Source organism: Coenobita brevimanus, chromosome 61 (assembly GCF_032717465.1).
Source record: "Coenobita brevimanus isolate Jiangsu-jjx chromosome 61, ASM3271746v2, whole genome shotgun sequence".
Lineage (NCBI taxonomy): Eukaryota > Metazoa > Arthropoda > Malacostraca > Decapoda > Coenobitidae > Coenobita > Coenobita brevimanus.
In genome coordinates, this window is record NC_137014.1 from 34,380,755 (window position 1) to 34,396,684 (window position 15,930).

At 39.5% G+C, this 15,930-nt stretch overlaps 1 protein-coding gene across 1 annotated transcript in view; it reads left to right on the plus strand.

Moving 5' to 3' along the window:
• LOC145403742 (UDP-galactose transporter senju-like) overlaps positions 1 to 15,930 on the plus strand; it is a 149,958-nt gene that overhangs the window by 13,189 nt on the left and 120,839 nt on the right. Inside the window, exon 5 of the mRNA XM_080275420.1 lies at positions 9,941 to 9,987. Within this exon, the coding sequence (XP_080131546.1) occupies positions 9,941 to 9,987 (47 nt within the window). The remainder of the gene's footprint in view (positions 1 to 9,940; positions 9,988 to 15,930) is intronic.

Below are 15,930 nucleotides of genomic sequence, written 5' to 3' on the forward strand. Positions count from 1 at the left end.
TATTTCAAATCCAAACTACAAACTACAAGTTGTCCCCTTCGAAGTAATCCCCCTGGAGTCTAAAGCACTTTCCCGTCCTCTGCCACGCCTCCATGCACTCCTGGAAGGATTCTTCCGGGATCCTCCGCAACACTGTCGTCATGGCCATCTTGATGTCTTCCACGTCTTCAAAACGGGTCCCCTTGATGACCCCTTTGAGCTTAGGGAAGAGAAAAAAATCACACGGAGCCAGGTCGGGTGAGTAGGGAGGTTGCTCCGGCACGGCAATGTTCCTCTCGGCCAGGAACTGTCGGATGCTAAGGGCACTGTGAGCAGGCGCGTTGTCATGGTGAAGCAGCCACGAGTTGTCCTGCCACAACTCTCGTCTTTTCTCGCGCACTGAACAAAGCAAACACTGCAGGATCTCTTTGTAGGCGTGCTGGTTAATTGTCTGGCCCTGTGGCAAGAACTCGGCATGGACGATGCCCCTCACATCGAAGAATGCGATCAACATGACTTTGACTTTGGACTTCGACTGTCTTGCTTTCTTCGGCCTTGGTGACATCGGACTTTCGCACTGAAGGCTCTGGCGATTGGTCTCCAGGTCATACTCGAAGATCCATGACTCATCACTGGTGCAGACTCTCCTAGCAAGTCTGGTTCGGTTTCAAGACACTCAAGGATGTCCTGACACACCTGCATGCGCTGATCCTTCTGGTCATCATTCAGCAGCTTCGGCACCATCTTTGCGCAGACTTTCCACATACCCAAATCTTCAGTGATAATCTTCCAGACACTGTCCCGGTTCATGCCCAGCTCATTTGCGATCAGTCGAACAGTCAACGGACAATCGCCACGCTCAATCTGTCTGACGCGCTCAACGTTGGCCTCAGTCCTGCTCGTTGAAGGCCTTCCGCTCCTGAGGTCGTCTTCCATGTCCTCGCGTACCTCTTTGAACCTCTTGTACCACTCAAAAACACGTGAGCATGACATCGTCTCATCTCCGTACACTTGTTGCAGCATTCCTAGTGCTTCAGAAGTTTTCCCCAACTGGACCAGAAACTTCAGGTTGGTTCGTTGCTCTGTGCTCATCACTTGACGGCCTGAAACAGAGGACATGTATACAAAAGCATGTGAAAAAAAGATCAATGGCTGCAGAGAGCTGAGATCACAGTCATATACTCCCTGGATATTACGTCACACGGTGACACAACCCGTTAATCCCTCTCCCACTCATAGCTCACACGCACACTCAGTCCTGGAACTTTTCTGACACACCTCATATATATATATATATATATATATATATACACACACAGTAATCCCTCCATTAGCTGATGTAATAGAGCCAAAGGCATGTCTGCAAATTGGGTCTGTCCGGATAGTGGGCCCCAGCCTCCTGAACTGGTACTTGTGGACCCTAACCCAGCCTAACTCAGAAAACCACCTTCATAACTCTCTACCGGACATGCATAACACCTATTTAAGACCCTGTTCACAGAAGTAAGGGACAGAAAGTATGAAATAAATGAAAAGGAACCAGAGAATGAGAAATTAGAGGCGAGTATGGAAAATTTTTAGCGGTGTACAGGGTACTTACAACATGTCCTTGGCCGTTCGTTACAAAAGTTAACCTGCCTCCTCTAAGGCTCTGGCAGTGGTGAAAATGTTCTTGAAGCACGTATAGTAATCCAGTGCTGTGCTGCACCTAATCCTTTGCACTATGAGTTAAAATTGTTTAACACTGCACATTCTGTTCTTGATTGCACCACGCCTGTTTCGACCACCAGTTTCAACCGCCAGTTTACACTCTGTACTTACTGTAAGCCAAGAAACCATTTACAACGCTGGGTGGTAACCATATAACCAAACCATATGTGCTCCCTACGTGTCAACAAGTGGGTTGGTGTCCCTCCCTGTAAAACAACTAACTCAGTGTCAAATGGCCACCCTTTACGGGATTATGGTGTCTGGCAATAGATAGATAGACTTAATCTTTGCACCCTAAATTCTGATTTCATAACACTGCACAACACTGTATATTCTTATGTGGTCAAGTGGTGAGGTATCACAGTTTATTCACTGTTTATTCACAAAAACAAGCACGTGCAGCATCCCTTGAATGAGAGTCTAGTCAGGACTGTAGTTAGGTGGTAACTGGGGAGGGATGGGGGAAGCAGCAGCGAGCGTAAACACAGCTGTTCTGCACTGCGTGCCAATTTCAAAGTATGGTTGAAAAAAATGGATTTTTTTTTTTTTTTTTTTTTTTTGGGGGGGGGGGGGGGGGGGGTCCAAAGGCCTGGGCCCAAAATGTCCAGTAAGTGGGGGGTCCGGATACTGGGCGTCCAGATAGTACAGGGATTACTGTATATATATATATTGCCAGACGCCGTAATCCCATACGGGGTGGCCACAAACAAATCGCCTCCATGTCACCCTGTCCCCTGCCATTTCACTGTCCTGCTCCCAGCTCACACCCCACTCTCTCATATACCTCTCCACTCCATCCCTCCATCTCATCCTTGGCCTTCCCCTCCCTCTCTCCCCCTCTCCTCGTCAGTCTCTCACTCTCCATCCTCTCCACATGGCCAAACCACCTCAATGTGTTTCTTTTAATCCTTCCTGTCACATTCACATCCAGGCCACAATGCTCCCTCACATCCTCATTTGTTAGTCTCTCTTTCCATGTGACTCCACATGCTCCCCTCAAATAACTCATTTCCACTGCTCTCACTCTTGACTTTTGCCCCTCCAACAAGGTCCAAGCTTCGCTTCCATACATTAGAGTTGGTATCACAATACTGTCATGTAGTAACTTTTTCACCTCTATGCTCACTTCCCTGTTTTTTGTCACTGCTTTCAAGGAACCAGCAGCCTTTCTTCCTTTTTGTACCCTTTCAAGCACTTCACCCTCCAAACTTCCATCTTTACTCATTACACTACCCAAGTATTTAAATGCACTGACATTTTCTATTTCCTCCTCATCCAACCTCACTGTACATCACTGGCTTCACTTCTCTTGAAGACCATCACTTTACACTTCCCTACATTCGCATTTAGATTCCGTTTCTCACACACTCTCCCAGACTCATCCACCAAGCCTTGCAGCTCCCCTTCGTCCTCACTTAACAACACAGTATCATCTGCAAACAACAGTACAGGGAGTTTCCAGACACTGCCCTATCTCATTAGGGCCACTCCAGAATCCACTGCCCTACTTTGTATCTCTTTTATAACCCCATCCATGTACAGATTGAACAACCATGGAGACATGACACATCCCTGTTTCAACCCAACCTTCAAATAGAAAAATTCACTCTATCCACTCACACTGCAGCCTTAGCACCTTCATACATATTCTTCGCAGCATTCAACAACTTCCCATCTACTCCATACATTCTTAATACTTTCCACAATCCTTGCCTATCCACCCTGTCATGTGCTTTCTTTAAATCCATGAAGGCCGCATACAACTTCTTTCCTTTCTCTAGAAACTTTTCCATTAAAGATCTAAAAATGAATATCTGATCTTCACAACCTCTTCCCTTCCTAAAGCCTCCCTGTTCTTCTCCAACTAATTCCTCTGTTATTTCCCTAACTCTGTCAGTAAGTTTCTTACCATATACTTTTCCTATTGCACTAAGAAGACAAATGCCCCTATGATTACCACACACTTCATTTTCCCCCTTTCCTTTGTACAGGGGAATAATTATACCTGACTTCCAATCCCCCAGGACTCTACCTTCCTCCCAGGCCAGTCTGCACATCTTCCACATCCATTCTTCTACTATCTCTCCCCCATGCTTCAGCATTTCACCACACATTCCATCAATTCCTGGGGCTTTCCCCATTTTTATTTTCTTCATTGCTTCCACAGCTACCATCCTACTGAGTTCTTCCTGTCTTCTCACCTCCCTCCTTCTCCCAGCCAGTCCCCAGCCACTTGTACTAGCATTACTTTCATTCTCTGTGTTCAACAATTCCTTCAAGTGTTCTCTCCATCTGCTCACTTTTCTCCCTTCTCCACTAGTAATCTACCATTTTTATCTTTCACTCCCCTGCTAACTTCATTGCCACTGTCTCTAACTCTCTTTACCTCTTTCCAGAACATTTTCTTACAGTCTCTCCACTTTACACTCAAATTCCTTCCAAATTCCTCATCCGCTCTCTTCTTACACTCTCTCACCAATCTTTTCACCTCTCTCCCCCTTTCTACATATAATTCTCTCTTCTGTCTCTCAACTTCTTCCACACCCCTATTTCTCATCCATTCATTATATGCTATCTTCTTTGTTCCACAGCCTGTCTCACCTCTTCATTCCACCATGCTGTTCCTTACACCCCCTTTCATCTTTTCACCCCACACACCACCTCACATGCTGCACATATTTCTTCTGTGAATATCTTGCACACACCTTCCATGTCCCCCATCTGCTCCAATTCATATTTACCCAATCGTTCCCCCTTTTCTCTCTTATATTCTGCCTTTCTCTCATCCTCTTGTAACCTTTCCACTCTCCATGCATCTACTCCTTACTCCCATCCTTACCTTCTTCTCTTTCTCCATTTTACTTGGACCTCGATTCTGACCATCACGAAGTGGTTGTCCGAAAGTCCACTTCCCCAACCTCTATATGCTCTTGCATCCACTACACACTTTCTCATCCTTGCATCCACACACACATAATCAATCATTGCCTTCTTTTAAATCAGTTTATCACCCACCGTTCTCATCCCTCACCATGTATACTTGTAGATCATTTTGTGCCTGAAGAGGGTATTAGCTATCACCAATCCCCTCCCAGCACAAATGTCCACTAAAGCACTGCCATTCTTATCTCTCTCAGCAGGCACACCCCACTCACCAACTACTCCATCCTTGTTAACATTCCTTGCTTTACCATTTATATCATCAATCAAAAACGCTCTCTCATTCCTTTCAGACTTTTCCAAGCACACTTCCACATTTGTGCAGAACTCTTCTCTCACTTTGCTTGCACGGTCTTGCATTGTACACGCACACAGTCGCCCACGTGTAGTCCAACTTTTAATCTTACCCACACAATCCTTGAGCCAACTGATCAGTACTCTCTTATATTCTCCGTCCATCAGTTACTCACAACGATGCACACTCCTTTTGCCCTCTCATATATATATATATATATATATATATATATATATATTATACAGTATATATATATATATATATATATATATATATATATATATATATATATATATTTATATATATATATATATATATATATATATATATATATATATATATATATATATATATATATAGATATATAGATATATATATATATATATATATATATATATATATATATATATATATATATATATAGATATATAGATATATATATATATATATATATATATATATATATATATATATATATATATATATATATATATATATATATATTATATATATTATATATATATATATATATATATATATATATATATAGATAGATAGATAGATAGATATATAGATATATATTATATATATTATATATATTATATTATATATATATATATAGATATATAGATATATATTATATATATTATATATATATATATATATATATATATATATATATATATATATATATAGATAGATAGATAGATAGATATATATTATATTATATATATTATATATTATATATATATATATATATATATATATATATATATATATATACTGTATATATATATATATATATATATATACCTGTATATATAGATAGATAGATATATAGATATATATTATATATATACAGTACCCTCGCGTCCAGCACGGTAATATTGTCATGCATGGGTCACGTGTTGGACCAAAAACGTATTGGACTTACAATAGAGCTTATGGGGAAAAATGAATTATGTCAGCAACCCTAGGAAAAGTCACCCTAAATACCTACCATATACCTATACATATGTTGATACTATTGTAATTATAATAAATGGTACTGTGCTATGAATGATAACTAACCTTTTAGGATATTGTTGGTGGGCTTGCTGGGAATGGAAGGTGGTATCCAAGGCTGTAGGTAGTCCTACTGGGTCCCCGGAGGATGGCTGCTGGCGTCACTAGCGGGTAATGGCTGTTGCTCCTCCTCAACCTCCCTCATAAATCCTTTGAAATCACACTCAGAATCACTATCTTCGTCCACAGCCATGGAAAGTCCTGCTTCTGCCTGTCCTAGCACTCTGTAATCCTCGGCAAAATGCATGCTTCTCGCACTGTTGCCAGAGCCCCGTCTCGTGACTGTGGAAAGTGATCGCTGTTGCTGACTCGGTAGAGAATAAGGAGAAGCAACTTTGTTTATAAACTGGTATGCACGCTGATGAGAAGGGTTTCAAAATGATTGATATTTATTCTAAAATATTAATATGTATTCAGTGTCAGGCTAAATGTTCAATGCTGTAATACAATACATTCTCTGTCGAGTCACCTGGGTTTTGGTCACACTTGTTTTGCCCGTCGTATCCTCGGCAGGAATCCATCCAGATGAATTCCAAATGCCCGTGGTATCATCGGCAATTTTACCACGTTACCATTCCGATTTACCATCGTATCCTCGGCAAACCTGGTATGAAGTGCCGTGTGATAGCCTTCGGCTGCCAGGATCTTGTCTTAGTTTTTTATTATGATCCTCACATCGGCTTCATTCATGTCATAGGCCTTGGCAATGTCAACTTTCCTCTCCCCTTTCTTCTTCCTCTTGATGCTTTCTAGCTTGGTGGCCTGAGGGAGGTGCCGACGCTTCTTGGGGTTCTCAGAAGGCTTCCTAGGCATCGTGAGCAGGGTAAAATGCAGTAACAAGGGCAGAAAATGCAGCAAGAAAAAAGCACCTTCCAATGCAATTATGCGACTGAGTGGCGCTGTGGCGGGAGAAATATAAACAAAACATCACGTGACACCAGAAGAGTTTTTAATTGGGCGGGATCACGTCACGATAGCGGGCGGGGAAGGCTACTTGATCAGAAGTTTTCATTGGCTATCATCATCATGGGAATGTCCAGTATGACCGTGTTGGACCGGGGGTGATCGTCCTAGAGTGAACTCTGCGGATTTCGCCCACTTCTTGGAGCTCTGTGTGTGTTATGCTAACACACTCGTGTTGCAGTAATTAAATCGTATTAAATAATACTAATTAATTGCTCTCTGTGCTGGACCCGAATCGTGCTGGACTAACGCATGTTGGACGCGAGAGTACTGTATATATATATATATATTTATACAGTATATATCCTCCACAAAGGTGCCTGTAAGAAGTCTTATAATGTAGAGTCAGCCAAGAAAAAGGAAGATAATGCTTTGTGTCATATTTATGAAAGGTGACTAATTTTGGGAAAATATATTCCATCATCAGATCTAAAAGTTTAAAAAGCACACATTACGGTACAAAAATTTTGCCATACATCAGTTACATTTACATTATTGGAATATCACATTATCAGTTATAAAGAAAATATCTTTCTAAGGTTAAATGTCAGGACCAACTACCTAGCCCCGGGCTCCTATGCTCCTTATGGGGCAACGTAGGATTGGATGATGGATGGATGGATGGATGGTGAACTTGGAGTGAGGACTGAATTCTATAAACAAAAAACAGTCGAGCAAAACTAAGGCATGGATTCCTGATGCCTCTAAGAATAATCAGGTGGATAGTTCAAGACAGTAAAGCTTAAAGCTTTAGGCATGGATTCAGGAAGCTAGGTATCATCATTACACTAGTTCAGAACCAAAGTAGAATTAAATATGATATTGAGTTGTATAGATTTGTATGATTCATAGTTATTTAATGAAGATTTAAAGTTATGGAATGATTGATGGATGGATTAAAATTATCGATATACATTGCTTTAAAATTCCCAAATCAGGCTTGCTATTCAAGTCCTTGTGAGTTTTAAAACTTTTAGATTTGGTGATGGGATATGTTTCCCTGAAACTAGTCACCTTTGATAAATATGAAGTGGAGCATTATCTTCTTGGCTGGCTACCTGTACACTATACCAGTTTGTGTGTGTGTGTGTGTGTGTGTGTGTATGTACATACAGTACCGTATTTCTTGGTGTATACTGTTCTCCGGCGTATAACACACACTCTAGTTTTCAAGAGAGGATTGTGAAAAAAAACTAGGTCTAGGCCTAGCCTAACAAGAACCTGAGGCTGCAGGACTTCCATTATCCTTACCACAATGTTTTGTTGGATACTTACTGTGCTGCTGTTAACAAGTTTCTTTACAAATAATAGCACTCTAATTTCGCATGTACCAGTACCTGTATCATTTCATGCAATAGCATAAAACGATACAGGAGAATCTGAAATCCCAGAGAAAAAATATCAAACCACTCAAAACAACCACCATATGACATTTGCTTTGGTGTGGCAGGTGCCTGACACACCAGCTGCCACATGGCAGTGTTACCAAAGCTGGTGAAAATTCCATTGTAACTCTGACATCATATTCCACTGTTCTCTTTACTTAAAAGCAAAGGAAGTTGCTATTTTTTTATGAATACTCATGCAGCATCATTATTTACAATATAAAGTTAGCAGACAAATCCGTTTAGGAGACATTGCCTTTTTTTTTTGTTCATGGTGAATGTATTTTTTAATTTGCACATTTTACTTTGCCTTTTTTTATTCATGCTGAATGCATTCTTAAATCTGCATTTGGGATGTTAATAATGAAGCTCAAGCACATGGATATTTTCTTTTCCCCAGAAGTAACTTATGAAATATGAATGAATCACTCCTAACCAATATGGGTGTAGTGCTATAGTTTAGCATGTTTTAAAGTCGAGCTTCGTGCTTTTGAAGTTTTCCGTTTTGGCAACACTGTCCATATAGTTGGTGGTAAACAAACCATTCAGAACATCGTCAGTCATGTGAAAAGCATTTTTTGGTTTAAAAAATAAAAATGCATGTTACATGCGGGGAAGTACGGTAGAGAGAAAGAGAGAGAGTATCACATTAAATAGGAGTGCAGAGAGAGAACAGTCCATTCACAGGCCAACATTTTGATTGAACACAAAGATTGATGATTTTTTTTTTTTTTAAACATATAGTAGGAAGAACTGGGAGTGTGGAAAATGGATAGATTCAATTTTAAAATTACTATAAAGTACCCAGTAGTGTATTAATACACGAAAGAGTAATGTAGATGTAAGGCACTGTACTGTACTTCATTCTTGCAGCACCTGAAGTCTAGTTTTTCATGTTAAGTCTATAACTCTAATTTGTCTGCTTGATTTGACTTTCTGAGACGTCATTTAGTATGATTCATTTTAGATGTATACAATACCTGTAGATGAATTATTTTGATAAAATATGATGTGTATGTAAAGGTAACAGACTGAAACATGAATGGTATAATTAACCCCTTTCATCCAGTTTTTTTTTTTTTTTTTCACCCAAAATTATATTATTCTATTTAGAAGAGCATTCGTATAATAAGAGATAATGGTGGTTATACCTAACACCTGTTCAAAATGTGTCCAGAACTGAATAAAGCTGCCAGTTTTTATTGTGGCCTCAGACTTCTTTGGGCTTGGGCTTGGACCCTTTGGACTGCAGACAGAAGTTGCCCTTCTCTTACAGTCTGCCATGTTCTTTTCGGGGAGTAAGGAAAGAGGTGAGAGATGTATGTGTAAGTGGTCGTCGGAGCTTGGTTATATCAGTGCCACTTTGTGAAGGCATCCCTTTCCAGCTCCATGTCTGTATGTGTAAGTGGTCACTGGCACAGCTTGATTATATCAGTGCCACTGTGTGAAGGCATGTCACTCAAGCTCCATGCCTGTAAGCAGCAAGAGTAAAATGGGGAAATGTTGGATTGAAGGGGTTAATATAAAGTGTGCTGGCTCTGGTGGTGTTCTTTTCATTACCCTGTCTTCTTTGTGCCACTAACAGCAGCATGTATTTTTGCAGTAATAAGCTTCGTACACTCATCTCTGACATCAAACTCCATGTCAGAAGTAAGTAAGTTCTTTATTTATTACTTTGAATAGGTGTATATAGCATTTGTGTTTACATCTAGTCATATAGTGAAGGATATGAAAATTTTGATGTAACAGTTTTTATTCAGAATACTGTAGGGTAATTTTTCCTGTGTTGTCATTTTTGCAGTTTAGTCCACAATATCAAAAAAGTTTGCCTTATAATGCTCATTAAACAGTTTCCCAAATTTACATTACTGTACAGGTACTAGGTACTAGGAAAAAGTTGATATTCTGGAACACACCCATGGTTAATGAATGCAGAAATTTATGGTATCTGTTTGTTTTTAGTCACGTACAGTACTTTTTTTTTTTCCCCCAGAGAAATGTGGTCAAAAGGACTTGGTATACTTTGTTATCATATGTCAGTGATGTTTTCAAGGGGAGGGATTCTCAAGGATATTTGCAATAAATTCCCAGTCGTAATTGTGATTTGTTTTCCCAAGAAGGACAGGGAAAGGAAAGAGTAAAGTTGACCTGGCTTCCTCGTCCCTCAAACAGAAGTGAATAATGGTTACAAGAGGAAAGTATTCACGAAAATATATCGTGAAGCAGGGTACTTGCACCAAGTTTGGGATAATTGCACCAATTACTGTACCTGAGAATGTCCATTGTATAAACAGTTGCCAAAAAAACTTTATGTAGTACTTTAGTTATTGAAATATAATCATGTGGAATTTACTCTGTACTCATTGTTCTACATAATCCAAAAATTTCAATGTTACATGCTTGTTTTGCACTTTTTTTTTTTTTTTTTTTTTTTTTTTTTTTTGAAAGAAATGTTTATTATCAGCTTTTGTTAAAAAAAAATGCTGGAAATGCTAAGATTTGGTGCAAAATGAATAAAGCTGCCTGCATACTTCAAAATGCTGTCAGTAAATTGCAGACAGTATTAGATATGGAATGGCAGTCATGTGAATTTATAGCTTTGAACATATAGTTTGCAGTCCCTTATATACACCAATGGGACAATTACTCCAAGGTTGTATGGGGCACATGTAGTGGCAGTAATAGTTTTTGTGAATTTACTGGTATTTCTCACACTGAAAATAAATAGCTAATGAGTTATGTTCATTTACAAGTAAATTCAAGCAGTAACCAATAAGATGGTGAGGACTTACAAGCCACAGCTGTGAGCTGGAAAACGGTGATTGTTCTAGTGCTCTATCCAGGTTGAGGCAATGGCAAAGAATATCATTATACTGTATAGGATTTTACAGAGTTGTAATGTAACCAAACACAGTAAAATTTACTTAAGTAATGTACTTAAGTATCTTTTGTGGGTATCTACTTCTTAAAAAGTACACATTAACTTAAATATTGTTTCAAGTACTTTTACTGATGATAATAATAATAATAATCTGGCCTTTTGTTTCTCAAAAGCGCCAGTTCTTCCTTTGGAAATTCACTAGCGCTCGACACATACATTATTTTTACAATTACAAGAATTGTGACACTTCTTGTATATAAAACAAGCTATATCATATATACATGAAAGTGGCAATAATTAAACCCTATAATCATCCATCATAGTACCTCTTTCCAGGTCATAGCATTTTGAAAAAAGAAAGGCTTTCAGCTGTCTCTTAAAGGATTCAACAGTAGAGAGTTGTCTTATGGACAATGGCAATCTGTTATATAGTCTAGGGGCTCTATACACAAAAGAATGATCAGAGAAGGACGACTGGTGAATGGCTCCTGGCTCGTCAAGACACAAGGAATCATCTTCACTATGTAACATCACACCCGGGTGTGCCGATGGGAGTTTTAACAATTCAGCAAGATACTTCAGTTCACCAAACTGAAGAACCTTAAATGTAATAAGACACAGTTTAAATTCAATTCTAGCCTTTATTGGTAACCAATGCAACTCAGTCAGAAACGGGGTAGTTGAGGTTCTTGGTGGGAGACCAAAGATAAGCCGTGCTGCCGTGTTCAACACAGACTAAAATTTTGTTAGTATATTATTTGGAAGACCAACCCACAGTGAATTACAATAATCAACACAAGACAAGACCACTGTATGGACCAATGTTAAGAGGCACCGTCTGTTCAGGAATTTTCTCACAGAGTACAGATTTCTGATACATAAGTTACACCCTCTTACAACCTGATTAATATGTTCTTTGTAATTTAACTTAGAATTAAAATAACCACCCAGATTTTGAACAGAACTGACTGAATGAAGCTGTAACACGCCAGTGTTCAAAGCCAGGGCGTTGTCAGTGTCATCACCCCTTCTGTTTCCTCTGATGATGATGATCTCAGTTTTACCATCATTCAGCTTAAGTTTCCTTTTAGCCATCCAAATCTTAATATCAGACATTAGAGATTCAAACTTTGTCTTAGTATCGTTGATATCTGACATCTTAACATAGAGCTGGGTGTCATCAGCATAAAAATGATAGGACACATCATGAGCATCAAGTAGAGATGATAAACTACTTGCGTAGATAGTGAATAGAATTGGTCCCAAAACTGATTCTTGAGGGACTCCAAATAGAAGGGGAGCAGAATCAGAGCTTGCGTAATCAACAACCACTCTCTGAGATCTGTCCGACAGATACGACTTAAGGAGCAAAAGGACACTATCACGAATGCCATAAAAATACAGATCATCCAACAGTAGTTTATGATCAGCTGTATCAAAAGCTGCAAACGGATCCAGCAGAACTAGGAGAGAGGACATCCCATGACAGGTGTTTGCCACCAAGTCACTCTGAATCCTTGTTAGTGCAGTTTCAGTTGAATGATATTTTCTGAATGCTGACTGAACAACTGGAACGACTCTGTTGTGTTCCAGTAGTGGTACGAGTTGATCAAGTATGGCCCGCCCAATAATCTTGGATAAAAAAGACAGGTTAGAGATGGGACGATAATTTGTCATGCTCTCGGCATCAAGGCCAGGTTTCTTAATTAGGGGCCTAAGCAAAGCACGTTTCTCAGACTGCACAAAATTACTTTCTAAGAAGCATTTAAGCAACGTTGGGTCTGGTTAGTACTTGGATGGGTGACCGCCTGGGAACACCAGATGCTGTTGGCATCCCTACGTGTCAAGTGGGGTTAGTGGAGGATTAGTGCCCCTCCCTGTAAAACAATTAACTCTAAGCCGTTGGCCACCCTGTTTGGGATACATGGTGTCTGGCAATGAATGAATGAATGAATGAATCTATTTATTATGTTGCAGATGAAGTCTGCAGCGTGCTCATACACACCAAGCAGTTGTGACATGTTACACGGATCGAGTGAGCAAAATGTTTTATTAAGTTCTCTGATGTAACATTTGACTTTGTTTACATCCAGCGGATGAAATGTTGAAAGCAAATAATCCCCATTTGCACCTTGGCTGGAAGTCAACTGAGTACGCTTCACTAGGGGAACTGCTGTCTAAATCACTTCTTATGCGAGATATCTTACTTGTAAAAAATGAGGTAAAATCAGAAGCCAACTGGGTATCAGATACAGAAGTTGGTTTAATAATTACATTCCTCCGACTAACCAAGTTGTTCACAACTGCAGACAGTTTTTTTTTTATCACCACCGCATGAATCAACTTTATTTTGATAATACCTAGCCTTTTGGGTTTTTACAGTGTGAACGACTGCTCTTCTCGCAAAAACATAACGCAAACGAGTTACTTCGGTCAGCTGCAAGCGCCACTCACATTCTGCCTTTCTGCATTGTCCACGCAAAGATTTAATGGATGGACCATACCACGGAGAATTATCACGTACAGTGATTGTTTTTACTACCTCAGGACAATAATGGTCAAAAATTGACCTAAGCTCGTTGTTGTAAATATCAACCAATTCATTGAAAGAAAGACTTGAAGAATCAGTGGAGTTTAAACATTCATCAGTTTCAAGACACATCAACTGGCGGTCAACATTCTTGTAATTTCTGAACCTGATGACCTTTTTATATGAAGGGGATTTCGGTAATTCAAAACTAAGAGTGATCAGAGCATGATCAGAGATGAGGGGATCAAATGAGTCAGCCTCCACATCTGATATACGCCTGCAACCAACAGGGGACAAGATCAAGTCAAGGACATGTCCTGAGACATGAGTTGGATTACTCACATGATTGAACAAATTGTTTTGGGTGATCAACTCAAGGAATTCTGAAGAAAATGGTTTTGACTCTGGACTGTTAACCCAATAATCGAAATCACCACAAACAAGAAGTCCTCCAGGTTTAAGAGAAAACCCTTCAAGAAACTGCCCAAACTCCTCCATAAAACCTCGATCTCTACCCGGATGACCTGGTCGATAGACAATTGCAATTCTAATGGTATTCTGATGGAAATTTATTAATACTTCAATAAATTTAAATGAAGATGGGGTCAGGTCTGAGTCAGAGAGAAACGTTTGCAAGTGCTTCCGAGTGGATGAGTGCTACGCCTCCTCCCGGATAATCAGCAGCAGGCCTGGGAATACTAATAATAGAATGTGTCTTAGGCAAAGCATTACAAATAATATCTATATCAGACTCATACAACCAAGTTTCAGTCAAGCACTAAATGTCAAGCTCGTTCTGATTTAGAATTTCATTAATATAGTCTATCTTATTATGGATAGAATGAATGTTTAAAAGACCCATCCTTAACTGGTTCAAGAGGGATGTAGTCAGTTTTTTGAATGGTCAAAATTGGTGTTTTCAGTCAATTTATTCCTATGAGAAGTTATAATTGGACAGTCTCTACTTGATGCAAAATGGGCAACTGACTGTGAATTTGAATTAGCATCTTGACGTCTTAAAGAAGAGCAGTTGATGCATTTGGGAGAATTTCTGTTACTACAATCCTTAGATTTATGGGCTCCAGCACAAAAAACACATTTAGGTTCATTATTTTTCCTTGAACATCTCTCAAATGTATGACCAAAGCCTTGACAGTGATGACACTGTGTAACCCAGAATCTATTGAAAGTGCGGCATCTTGTGAGATCTACATAGATGTAATTGCCATGTTCTACAGTGGAGGATCTCACCTCTGATTTTGCCATACATCAGCCCAAATGGTGAAGTGCATTGTGTTTTAATATTTCTCATGGTTAGTCATTGCCCCCCCCCCCAATTATATCTCTGGCTGCACCCACGTGTGTGTGAGAGAGAGAGAGGTGATGGAATAACTCAAATCTGATGTATTCAAGTGAGTGCTGTTTGCCTATAATAAATACAAGGTTTCTGGACTGTTGCAGATTTGTTGAGGTCTGTGAGCATTGTGCTTTGATCATAAATGTTATGTCTGGTTAAGGAAAAGCTGATTCCCAGTGTGACGTGATGGTAAATGAAGAAACTTGAATTGAAAAGGGATTTTACTTTTTCCTTGGTGCAAGAACAGAAAAAAGAGGTAAATGCACAAAGAAAGTGGAAATTGCAGTACAGTAGCACATGGAAAATAGTGGATGGTGCTTTGAGGGCTTTGATACCTATCAGAGGTCTGAGTGTTGAGGCTGCAAGAGCATTGCATAGAAGTGTTGTAGTGCCCACATTAAAGTATGGGTGTGTAATTTTACTGTGGCAGGAGAATGAAAGGTCATGAGTAAGAGCAGTGGAAATGGGGCTATTGAGGAACATATGTGAAGTCCGTGAATTAAAGAGTGCAAGATGCGTCTGTGAAAGATGAGGAGTTAGGAAGTATCTTGGCAGCAGTGCTGAAGAGAGTGCGCTACAATGGTATGTTCGGTTGAGAAAAGATATCAGTTGGATGATAAAACAGGTATCTGTGAGTGCATCTGAAGGTGGGAGAGGGCATGATAGGCCAAGAGGATGATGGATCAATATAGGAAATTAGTGAGAAAGAGGGGTATGCAGTAGAGGTAATTGAACTGACAGGAGTGAGCAAGTTTTCAGATTGTCCTTGTCTGATGGTAACGTGAATAACTGTTATATACAGTATGTATATACTGTTCATATATA